The 12,688-nt window shown below is 34.2% G+C and overlaps 1 protein-coding gene across 1 annotated transcript in view; it reads right to left on the minus strand.

The window, feature by feature from the left end:
* Positions 1-7,293: 7,293 nt before the first annotated feature.
* LOC119640364 (Down syndrome cell adhesion molecule-like protein 1 homolog) overlaps positions 7,294-12,688 on the minus strand; it is a 77,744-nt gene continuing 72,349 nt past the window's right edge. Inside the window, 4 exon segments of the mRNA XM_038038330.1 lie at positions 7,294-8,532; positions 11,256-11,883; positions 12,143-12,217; positions 12,285-12,629. Of these exon segments, the coding sequence (XP_037894258.1) occupies positions 7,692-8,532; positions 11,256-11,883; positions 12,143-12,217; positions 12,285-12,629 (1,889 nt within the window). The 3' untranslated portion in view covers positions 7,294-7,691.

Below are 12,688 nucleotides of genomic sequence, written 5' to 3' on the forward strand. Positions count from 1 at the left end.
GAGTGCAGATGGCAGAAATTTCGTTCAGGTTTGAAGTCCCATTAAGTCTGTTGATTTTGTTCCAGACAACTTTCATTGATGTATTTCTGTGAATTCGTCTCGAGAAAAGTTCGAAACTAAGTGCCTTTGATTTCCGTAATTCCTTCCTGAATAGAGCATTGGCCTTTTCGTATAATAACAAGTGATTCTGATCAGGACATCTCTTAAAGCGGTGCCATAGATCCATTTTATTTTTCCTCGAAAACGAAAGCGTGTTGTTCCACCAAGGAACCCTAGCTCGTTTAAAAGAGGTGTTGGATTGAGGAATAGAAAGATGAGCAGCCGTGCGAATCGCTTTAGACATAATAGCAGCATCATGGTTGCAGTTTCCGTTAAATGGCTTTGAATTCAAAAATGACTCCACTTGTTTGGAGTAATTGATCCAATCCGCTTTATCTAGGGGGAATTTGGCCTGTTTTGCTGGAGTAGCAGAGGACGTTGAAAGTTTAAGATCGATTATGATTGGAAAGTGATCACTATTATGTAGATCATCAGAAATAGACCAGGACACCAAAGGAAGAAGTGATGGAGAGCAACATGTTAAATCAATATGTGAAAAAGTATGATGAGTTGAGAAGTGCGTTGGTTTTCCATCATTTAAAACGCAAAGGTTGCTTTGAAAAAAGGCCTTTTCTAAAACAGTACCGCGAGTGTTGTTCACTGTTGAGCCCCAGATGGTATTCCAGCTGTTGAAATCGCCGCATATAATTAATGGGGGGAAAGTACGGAGAATAAACTGTAGAGTTCTTGCTGAGAAAACGATTGCGAAGGTGGAATATAGAGCGAAAGCACTGTAAATTTTATATTTAACATTATTTGTATCGCTACGGCTTGTATATTTGAGCTTAAATTTATGCGTTTGTGAGGTATACTTGATTTTATAAAAACACCTACTCCTTGTTTGGAATATGAGTTTTGATCAGCATTCGTGAAGTATCCAGTATATGATTTGGGTGGAATAGGATTAAAAGAGCTTCTACAATGGGTTTCTTGAAGCGATAAAAAGGTTGGATTAAAATCACTTATGAGTGTACGGAGTTCATCAAAATTATTAATAAGTCCCTTAATGTTCCATTGTAGAATTTTAAAAACTTTATTTAATTGTAATGACATGTAAGCAGAGTGGAGCTTTCAGTATGTGGAGGATGACCACAGTTAGCACAAGATGCAGCATTAGTGCATCTTTTTGCCGTATGACCCAGGCGTTGGCAATTTTTACACCTCATAGGATTTGGGATGTATAGTTCTACTTTACATTTATACCACGCCACATCAACTGTTCGCGGTAATCGGTAGCGATCAAAAGTTAAAATAATCCTTCTTGTAGGAGAGCGTGTTTTTCCGTCATCATTCAGTTTGGTTAATTTATATACTTCAGTCACTCCTTGATTGCCCATTTCGCGAACAATTTCATCTTCCGGCACATGCTTTAAGCAAGGGGCATAAATTACGCCTCGAACCGAGTTAAGTTTCTCATGTAGTTTAGCTGAAATAGCACATAGATTAGCTAAAGATTTGGCCTTTATGAGCTTTTCGGTTGCGCGCGGGTTCCCAGCGAGGACCAGTAAATTCCCATCGCGTAGAATCGAGATGGAGTCGATGTATGTTGTAATGCTATCTAGAGCTTTTTTTATAGCAAACGGGCTAATTTGGGAAATTGTTATTCGAGCATCGGTTGAAGAAATAACAATATATTTTTTATCAATAGGGGTTATATCGGTGATTGGCAACAACGGAAAATCGGAATTGTTACTTTTTTTTCTTTGGGGGGATGTATCACTTAATAGATGAAATCTATTCGAGTTTTTGTCTGGCGGCCCCGGGGCCATTATGCCTTATTGTTGTCTATTGCTTGTTATTTGTGAAATAACCACTCACTTCAAAACGTTTGGGAAACTACTGAATAAAAAGTCAGATGTTTTTAATTTTTTTTTTTTTATTTTGAAAAATGTGACCACGATTTTTTCAAAATAAATTATCAGAGAGTTAACAAATTATGTTTAAAATCGAAAGCGCTGGAAAGATCATTCAATGGCGTAGATGCATATTAAAGATTAAATGCTTTTGAGAACAATTAAAAATTTGTTCTAATTTTCTTTTTGATCACGTGATTTCAATAATAACTCCGCGAAGTTAAGAAAAAAAAAAATGGAGCAAAAAGAAAAGTAAAGGAAAGCTTGTTTGATATTACAACGATTCGTTTTGATTAATGTAATTATGTGATAAAAATGAACAAGCCCACTTAAAAATGTTGCAAAACTTAGGTGTTACGTCATACGATTTATTATGTGAATAAGAGAAATATGGATCTGTCAGATTTCATCTATTAGTACTGTACGTGCTTATATAGTGTTTATAAACATATACGTGTGTATGTTTAATTAATACAGTAAAAGCTATTATTCGCACTTCCTTCGTTGACGTTTTCACTATTTGCGGATTAAAAAAATTCGACCCAACTTCCATATTCGCGGCTATAAATTTCTTTAATCGCGGATATTTTGTGACTGGTTCCGGAATTGTTTTGTTTCTGAAGTTGAAACTTTAAAAAAACAGAATTTAGACTTTAGAGCACTTCTAGTTTTGGACAATGCCCCAGGTCATCCTCGCGAATTTGAAACTATGCGTCCAAACATAAAAGTCACATTTCTACCTCCCAGCACGGCGCCTTTGCTTCAACCTATGGGCCAAGGAATAATCCAGACCTTTAAGCTCTATTACATTAGACGAACCTTGGATAATATGGAATGAAATCCTGATATGAATGTTATGGAATGCAGGAAGAAACTTGGCATAGCAAAATACATCGTAAACATAAAAGAATCATTGGAAGAACGGAAGCCACACACATTGAAGTCATGCTGGAAAAAACTGTGGCCTACTCTGACGGCGGAAAATGACGAAGAGCCTGTGCAAGTTCAAACTTTGACTGCAAACATAGCCGAAATCGCGAATGGAATAGGACGAGATGGGTTCGAACACATAAAATCAAGTGACGTTCGGGAATTGCTTGAATCGCAAGATGAAGATTTACTGAAACCGACTTTGAGGAAATGTTAAATCCACAGCCCATTGAAGAAGGGGCTTCAACAAGCACTGGGAACGTTACATTTAATTTGAAAAATCTTAATGAAGGTTTAAGATTGGCAAATGAGCTTCGCTATTTCTTTATGGGACGAAATCTTATTTTTAAGAGGCAAATTGCTAATGCGACTGCTGCGTATCAGTCTCAATTGAAGGAGCTTTTAAAAACTGCCAATCAAGAGAAAGTTACAAAACTCCTCAAACCATTGCGTAAGCCTTAAGATAATTAATCAAAATGTTCAAAAACTTCAATTAAATCGATTTTTTTATGTATTTGATTTTTTTTATTTTGCCACCTGGGAAAGTATCCCCTATAATCTCATATAAATTATCATTCCGTATTCACGGTTTCTGCATTCGCGCCGGTTTATGGAAAGTATACCCCGCAAATAGGGAGCTTTTACTGTACTCTACTGTACTGTACTGTACTGTACTCTAATTGTCCTTTGAAGTATTGTTGGTTTGCTCTTTAAAATAAGTGGAATATTGCATATTTTAATAACAGAACTCCTTTTGAAATGTTAAAAGTTACATCTGTGAGTTGATATATATAAAAGAAATGTATTGCGAAAAAGTAACGGTAATAAACAAAACATGATTAAAAATGGTTGGAGAAGAGCTTATTTCAAAACAGTAGAAAAGAAAGTTCAATTATCTACTTATGCATTTCTTTCGCACGTCCGATGAGTAAGTTTTGTCCGCCCTTTGGTCCATACATGCGTTAAAGCGTTAAAGTAAAATCAACGATTTCTCTCCAACTAGATTCAATAGACAGACACAAGCAACAAATTGGATATACAGGCTCAATCTTTGCAGTCGTTTTAAGTCAAAAAATTAAGACTATGTTAACAAAATTTTCATTGTCTACGTAGGAAAATGTTTGAATTCTTGTATTTTTATTTAGCTTCCAATACACTCTATCTATTTCTTTCCTTCTCTTTTTTTCTAATGCAAAAGAAACAATGCCAAGTTTAATGTAAGAAAGAAAGAAAAAAAAGTATCCCACATTCATAACGATATAACAAATAGAGTAATTAAATCGTTCATCAACATGCCACTACGGAAGCTTATATTATTAACTTTCCGGAGCGCAAAATTAAACTTTTTACCGTATGATTTTTAAACCATAACACATAAAAAGGAAATTGATATTGAAAGTTTTCTACCATTTACTAAAATATAAGGGAAAAACCCGTAGTACTGATTACGCATCTTTTAGTTAACTATTCGACGCCATGCATTGAAAGTCTTTTAGTTTTGCATTTCGTGTTGTTTTCGTCATTTGAAATTTAGTTCGAAAAATAAACCAATCACGCGAACGTAAATAAAAGCAAACCTATGTAACATTTTGAATGAAAACAAATAAAGTGAAACAAAAAGCATTTCCAGCAAACAAAAAGGAAGAAAAAAATGAAAGAATGCACATAATGCATTTGCTTTGTAGTTAGAAGAATGTGTGCATATATAAGCAAAATTACAAACGATTTAATACCAACTAAAAGAAAAGTACTTTTTTTTGTATAAATTCGTTTCAATAATCGTCAGTGACACCTACAAGTCAATTACCAGTATTAGTAATTATTCTTTGACAGATATCTATCATATTAGGGAAGGACGAAAAGAAATGAAATTGCTCTGAACTCTGAATTCTGGACTCTACCATGTTTTGATTTTTATTTTGTAGATTTATGGATTATCGTATGGATCCCTCTGCACAGTGAATTCCAAATTCAAACTTAGCTTTGTGCTATATTTTAAAGAAACATTTTGTTGGGAATGGTTCGATGTAGAAAGCTCTGTACTTTCAGATATCTTTTTTGGGCTTAATATAAAATTTTGCGTTTTGGTTCAGTTAAGTAAGTAAAGCAATTTTGTTTAGAATTTATTTTATTTTCCATTTAGGGCTGCTTTCTCTTATAAATGCATCTCTGAGCAACGAATTCTAACACAAACAGTGATCTACACAGCCTTCGCTTGATTTGACATATGTAAATATGTAAAAGAGCGTCTATCACAGCTATTGTGCATAGGTAAAGCAAAAAACTCGAAAATGGAAATTAGCCTTCGTCATACATAATCACTATCCAGTTTTGGCAAAAGAGAAATAGTATTATTCTTTAAGGCCCACAGACCTGCAAATTGTCAGGTAATTCACGACCTTCACAATAAACTATCTGTTGTTTATTTGTTGTATTTTAAGAGAAAAACAAAAAGAATTTAAAAAATTGATCGAAAAAATGTATTAACTTTAAATAGCTATGTACTGATAAATAATGCATTTATGTTGTTTCATTAATAAAACGAAAGTGAAATGTTAATGATTTGCTTACCAGTGCATAATTTCGAGTCTCATGTGCCGTCTATGAACGGGTGATAAGGGTTATGACAAATTTTGAAAATAAAAATTCTTCAGTATTAAAACGCAAACATTTTATTATCGATTTAACTTAAGGCTTACAATATTTTTCTTATTTTTTGGTATGAATTTACGATTTAATATTTTTAAGTAAAGTTTCCAAAATCTTTGATTTATGCCCTCATGTGTTTATTTGTTTCTTTTTCTACTTTTAAATGTCCTTATTTTCCTGTTATTAAATAATGTTTTATTCACTCGTCAATGGAAACGTTGTTTGTACGATGCTTACTCTAAGATCTTTTAATTTAATTGATTTTGATAATTTATGAAATAATTGATCATCATTGTTCGTTTATGTAATAAAGAGCTAAGTGATGTAGTTAACCTTCTAATTGATCTAAATTTCAATTGTTAATGGGGGAGCGAAAAGGGAATGTATTTATAAAGTACAATTAACTAATATTTACAATAGTTTCGGTTTACTGAACAGTATGAAACTGATTTTGAACGAAAGGAAAGCTAAACACAGTAAAAAATTTCATCGACTTCCGAAAATTGACAAACACTATTTTAATATCAGTTGTGATATCCGAAATTTGATTAGAAATATTTTGAAAGATCAAAGATCAGGTAATATAATTGAAGATATACAATGAATACTATAACATCTACGACAATTAGTAATGTGTTACATTTATATAAAATTAAATGAAAAATAATTGGTTTTAAAATTGAAATGCTACAGCATTTGTGTCCGTCAAGTTTGGTAAAGCCAGTCAATCGGTAGTTCTTTAATAGAATGCCTTAATTTGAACTAACAATTTAGTTATCACCTATTTGTAACAAACATAAGAGAATTATTGTGTTGTGTTCAAGACTTCAGAATGCGAAATATATATTTAGCCTATCCCATATTCAATTATGAATGTTTACAAAAGACATTGAAACATTACATCATTGGAAGATTATATCGGTTCGGAAACACAAGCTTTTTTGTGACCACTAAATGAAGTATATATTCGAAAACCTTTGCAATTTTCTAATACGAGATTTAAAAAAATATATTTTAAAATATGTTAACCGAACTGAATGATGATATCAAGAATATGCAACCACCTTTTGGCTAGTTAATCAATTTGCTTCTTTTTTTTTTTTACTTTTGATGATAAAATTTGTTAATGAAATTTAAAGAAGGTTATAAGATATAGAAAAATAATTGGAAATTGACTTTTACGTTATAATAAATTGATATCGAATTATTTTTTGAATCAGTCTCTACTGATATTGACTTGTTTGTAAGTTAATTAATTACATTACATTTAACGTTGTGCACGCATGCCTTCCTTTTCGTATATACATATACGCGCGAGTACACATCTATCTATGTATATTTATTTATATATAAAGTGGAAGATAGTAATAAACCAGCCAACACCAAAGATTATTTTTTTCCCAACAATAATAATAATTATAATAATAATAATAGTATATATATGTAAACGTAATTATATATGTATTTGTGTATAGATGAGCGTGTGTATATTTAACTATAAAGGGCTTTAGTTTGAAATTATTTACACAAGCACCGATGAAGCTACCTATGCCGTAGTTTTTCACTGTGTTCTTCAACATAATTACCTTCCTCCTCATAAAAGCCCAAGTTTAATTTGGAATTTGTGTAAAAGGAAATTGAAATAATTTTTGTATCGTAATAATCAACCAAATTAGCTAAATGCATAGTTGTTCAACTTACAGGCAATACTTAGATACGATTGTTTCCTGTTTCGTTTTTCTTTTAGTTTTTTTTTTTTTTTTGTTTTCTCGGTCATATATACTAATAATAGGGCTTATTTTCTATGTACAACACACATACACTGACAAGGTTTCGTTAATTATAAAATTTAGTAATTACGCAATACGCGTTTTTGTTTTCTATGTCTTAAAGTTGTAATGACATCGTGATGCTACAAATGCTTTAAAATATCCTGGTGATATATATATATATATATATATGCACCCATATACCTAACTGTATTTCGGGATATGTTTGATTTTGAGCTTCGATTTGTAGTTATTTTGGTCTATGCTTCTTCTAATATTTATAGCTTCCTTTGCGTGAAGCCATTGCTGGTGTAGGCAGTTTCGAGTTCCATGTTTTAAGTAGTTTTCCTCTCTTTTTAATTCTTTTTTTTTTTGCTTTTTTTTTATTTTCTTAAATTTTATTAATTGATATGTTATCACAAAATGCCGAAGGTGGACTTAAATTCTTTTCGCTGATTATATGTTGATATTCATCTGGCACGGCAGTGTTTGTTTGGCTGGCCAACGTTGACGATGTTTCATAACCTGCTTTACTTTTATTTGGATACAAATGCGTGGCCATTGTGGATCCTATGGCCAATGTGTCCGCATTGCTTAGCGTTTCCATGGCACGGTAATCGAAAAATGTTGACATATTCTCATTGGGTATACCGAGTAAATGTAACGGTTCAATACTATGTGGTAAATGATGGCGATAATTATCTGGCGCTTCCATCATACCGCTTGGTGTTATGTGTTTAACGTTGTCCGTTTGATTGCCAAGCAGTTTTCCTTTCCTACGTGGTGTTATGGTTAAAAAGTCCCCATAACTTTTATTATGACAGGCTAGGGGAGAGGATGCAATGGCAGTACCTTTAGTATGTGAAATTAAGCGCTGTTCGGCAGTTGTTTGTTGATTAGCAGCAGCGGCTGCTTGTTTTAGTATTTCGACATAGGAGCCCGATTGGACAATATTCGGGGCGGGGACGCTGTCCTTAGGTGAAGATTGGAATTCATTGGCGATACTGTTTCCGCTGCTGGAATTATTATCGGTATTTTTTGCTCGTATTTTGCCGGATAAACTGCCGGACATATTTGTATTGTTGGCTGTATCTTGGGCACATTCGTCTGAAGCTTGTCGCTGATGATAAGATTGTGGTGATTGTGTGGCTTTGAGACTCGACTGTTGCCGTTTGCGTTGTTGTTTTGGTGGCGGGTCAAAGAGCCGGTAGTCGAGCGGCACCGTGTCCACGCTGCTGTGTATATCCATACGTGATTGAATTAATTGCAAATTATTGAAATATAATAAAATTAATATAAGAGAAAACTGGGGAATAATGCAGTGACAATATTAGTATAAATAAAATCGTTACTATGAAATAAAAAACAATGCCGTAGCCATTAAACGAATACGAAGCCATTAAAGTGAGTTGTGAGACTAATATTATATATTAATAGCAATAAACAAAAAGCAAGGATTAGGATAGGCAATGGATCTATTAAGAAGCCAGTGCTCACAAAGATGCATATAGTTTAAGCTTTCTTTGGTATATTGGGAGTTTTTTATACAGTTCAAACTAAACGTATAGTAGTAATAGCTTGGAAAACTCTACGTTAGGCAGCCTTCTTGCTTTAAATTTATATCATTAGATCTCTTACATAAGTCATTTTGAATTCGTATTAAAATTACGTAGTGTGTAGTTGTTAAGCGATTATAGTTATATTTTCCAAAAAGCTCACGTAGATGATTCAAAACATGTACGCTATTTAAGTAATGATTGCTACTAGGAAAGAGAAAATTTGTTCACCATTTCAACGCTAATCTAATTCTATTAATGACAAATCGAAGCACGTATAAAAACATTGCAAAAATTAAAAATTTTTTTTTTTATTGAATTAGACAACTACGAACATAAATTAATTAACTTCCCAAGTAAGCCAAAACCAAGTAATCTGATTTTGAACTCCAAATTGCAAGGGCCAGTTTCGTACACTTCATTTGATTTTAAAGTAAGTGAAAAACTTGCTCCAAAGAAAGGTTGTGCACTACTTGGTACTAAAATATTCATCCCGAGCAATTATCTATAGACGACTATTTTTAATTCTTGCTTGATTATTTTTCAAACAAAAGCGTAAGCAACAACAATAAAGTAAATTTTTATGCCTTGTATAACTTATGGTAAGAGTATGTTGAAATTGAAGGGATGTACGCAACACTCGGGAACCTTTATTACATCAATTGTCTGTTCGTCTGCCTTTGTGATGGCTGTGCATGTGCTCTTATTTCCGAGCCACAATTAACAGTCTTCGATATGTTGTCATAAAATTTAGCATTTTTCCATATTTTGTCCCATGGCAAACGCTGCTCAAAATGCATCGAATTGGACTAATTTCGGATCGATTATTATTATTATTAAGAGCAGATCACTCGATAAGATGAAGGTTGACGACGCCATACGATTTTTAGATGGCACTAACCTTTAAACGAAATGTATCAAATTTTCATGACATTATTTTACGAGTTACAGTTGTACGAACAGTTGTCCTACGAACTTATTGCACAAGGTGTTATGACGACATTTTATAATGAAAATACGTGAAGAGTTGGATTAGCAAAGGGATGCAAGATATTTAGTAGCGTCCTACTCGTGGATAAAATATTTTGACTTCTTCAAGGAAACCTTTAACTTGGGGTGGAAACTTCTGATTGCGGACATGCCTCGTTCTGATTATCTTTGACACACACACACATCGATCCAGTCATGTTTAGGAGATCAGCGATCCACAAAAGCTGAAGTTGTATGGTAATGGACCTATGACTGTTTCATCTCGAAAGCATGAAATGTTCACAGCGAAGGCATCCGCAAGTTTCCCAAAAAAGGCAAAGAACTCTAGATAATCAAGTTTTGCAACGACCAGTTTTTAATCCATTCTGGATTTTATCAAAAAACGTTGAGAATTTATCTATAGGTCTATTTTGGTATTCGTTGAAGATTCCTAGTCCTTTTTAGCCGATTGACGCACTTTCCAGCGAGACTTTGTTAACGGTCGTAGTTAAAAAAACGAAATTGTGTAGTGATGTTGGAAAGTTTTGACAAGCACGTTAAGTGATTTTGCAGATTGTCGAAATTAGCTTTACAAGGCTGATAGTAAAAAATTTGTGCTGTTAAGAAAAAGTTTTAAAGATATAACCGTGATTTCCATGCACAGGCACATGCATCAAACGGTAGATAACAGTCTGTCGTGAGTATGATAAAGAGCGAATTTATATGTGTGGTCTTGATATTGTAATAGTCGAGGTTTTGTTAAATATTAAAACATTTACATAACTTAGTAAATCCGATTCATTTCAATATTTTCAATGTATTTGGTTCATCTCATTTACTACACCACTACGCTATGATCAAATGATAAGGAAAACTTTGCATTATTTTTCTAACTACTCATGCATTGGAAAGCATTTACATATAAGCATATGTTTCTCGTGGACATACTTTTGCGGCAAGTAATGTGTACGTGAGCGAATTAAGCAGAGCAAGCTAAGTGAAAGATGCAATTAAGTTAAGAGTGCACGTTCTTCTTCCATTCGGTTCCTGTTGCGATGGTGTTTAAATGTACACCTTATCCTTCCTCTTCCAATTATTTAAAAATTATTTGAATCTATATAGTGCAAAAGCAAATAACAAAGCCAATATTTCTTTGTTCCATTACAGATTATTAAGATAAAAAGTTTTTTTGAAAATAACTCGACTCGGACTTTTTTGTTCTACTTGTGCTTTAGATGTTTTATCATTTTCTCGTCTCACTTAGAGAATATGTAATTTCAAAGAACGCCTTCTACGCTAGCCTTTTACACGCTAAATTTATATATACACATAAATAAATGAGATTATAAAATGACATCTACACACATATGTACAAAAGTAGAAAAAGTAAGAAATTTGTAAATAATAGACATCTAATGTGTGTGGCTTGCCTATTCGATAGAGAGCTCTTTTGTTGGTATCCGACCATACTATCGCTACTACCACTGCCGCCGCTACCCGAAGATTTCAAAATCACCAAAGCATTGGGACTACTGCGGGAATTGCTTATGGGTTGATGATTCGTTTGATCGGCAGTGGTGGTGGTTTTGGTGACAGTAGAGGTGACCTTGTGTTCATGCTTGGACGATGATGCAATTCGGTGTGAGGGTGATGTGGTTGGTGAAAAGGTTCGTGCAGGCTGTTGCTTTTGTGCGGCTTTTATCTCTGATCGGGGACGTTGTAGGAGATGTACATACTGGTGTGGTGGAACATGGGCTTGGGATTTTGTTTTTGTTCTTGTCGGCTTTTCATGATCACTTGTCAATCCTTTACTATTACTAGCGGTTGGTACGCTTTTTGGACGAGGTGCAAAAATGGCGGACTGTGGGTTGGGGGTAATAATTTTAGTAGGTATAATAATTTGAAAGAAAGATTTTCTAGATTTAAACGATAATGGCTTATTTTGTTTGCCTTTGTTCGATGATTGCTGTTGCTGTTCAGAAGCAGTATCGGCCAGCCCGTTAGAAGTGCGTGAGTTCTCGCTCGTGGAATCTTTCTTGCGTTTCGGTAAAATACTTTCTACATATACGAAAACATTTTAAAGGTACACTGATTAAGGTTAAATAAGCAAGGTATGGTGATAATGTTAATGGAAAGGTATGTGAAGAAATGAATGAGTGATAAAATATTGTTAGTGAGTAGGTGTTAATTACGGTAGTTACAGCTACAAAGATGCAGGATTATTGGCAGCAAATGGGGATGATACTCTGGGTTAGTGTGAGTAACTGAACTTTCAATTTTTGTACAGTTTTGATAAGAAAAACAGGTACTAACTTACTATGAAGTTGAGGCCTGCTAAATACCGACAGGCGTTCCTTGTTCCCGCTTCCACTACGTGGACTATGACCGTGCACTTGAATAGTTGATTAAATAAGTGGAAACAATTTCAGAAAAAACTCAGTACAGAAAGAGGTACGTACTGTTGCAGCCCGAATTGTCCATTTGATTGGAAGCATCAGTATGTGAGCTGCGGTTATCGTCACGTATTCGTTCACCGCTAAGATCGCTATCACTGTTGAGACTATCGTATTCTTCGGATTCGGATTTAATGGCCTTAGAACGCCGTTTATGCCGTTTTTCGGTACTTGTATGACTGCATTCGCCACCTCCCAGGGATATGTTGCCACTACCCACGCTAGCCGAGACAGACCGCTTCACTTTCACTCCCGTACTAGATAGTGTGTTGTCATCGCCTCCCCTTGGATCATACATGGGTTGAATGCCTTTGCGGTTCAGTGGTATATTTGCTGATTGATTTTCGTGCTCTGGTAAATGGAATGTAGCGTAAGGATATATATCTTCAGAGTATTCAGGAATGCGCTCA

Source organism: Glossina fuscipes, unplaced genomic scaffold (genome assembly GCF_014805625.2).
Source record: "Glossina fuscipes isolate IAEA_lab_2018 unplaced genomic scaffold, Yale_Gfus_2 121, whole genome shotgun sequence".
NCBI lineage: Eukaryota > Metazoa > Arthropoda > Insecta > Diptera > Glossinidae > Glossina > Glossina fuscipes.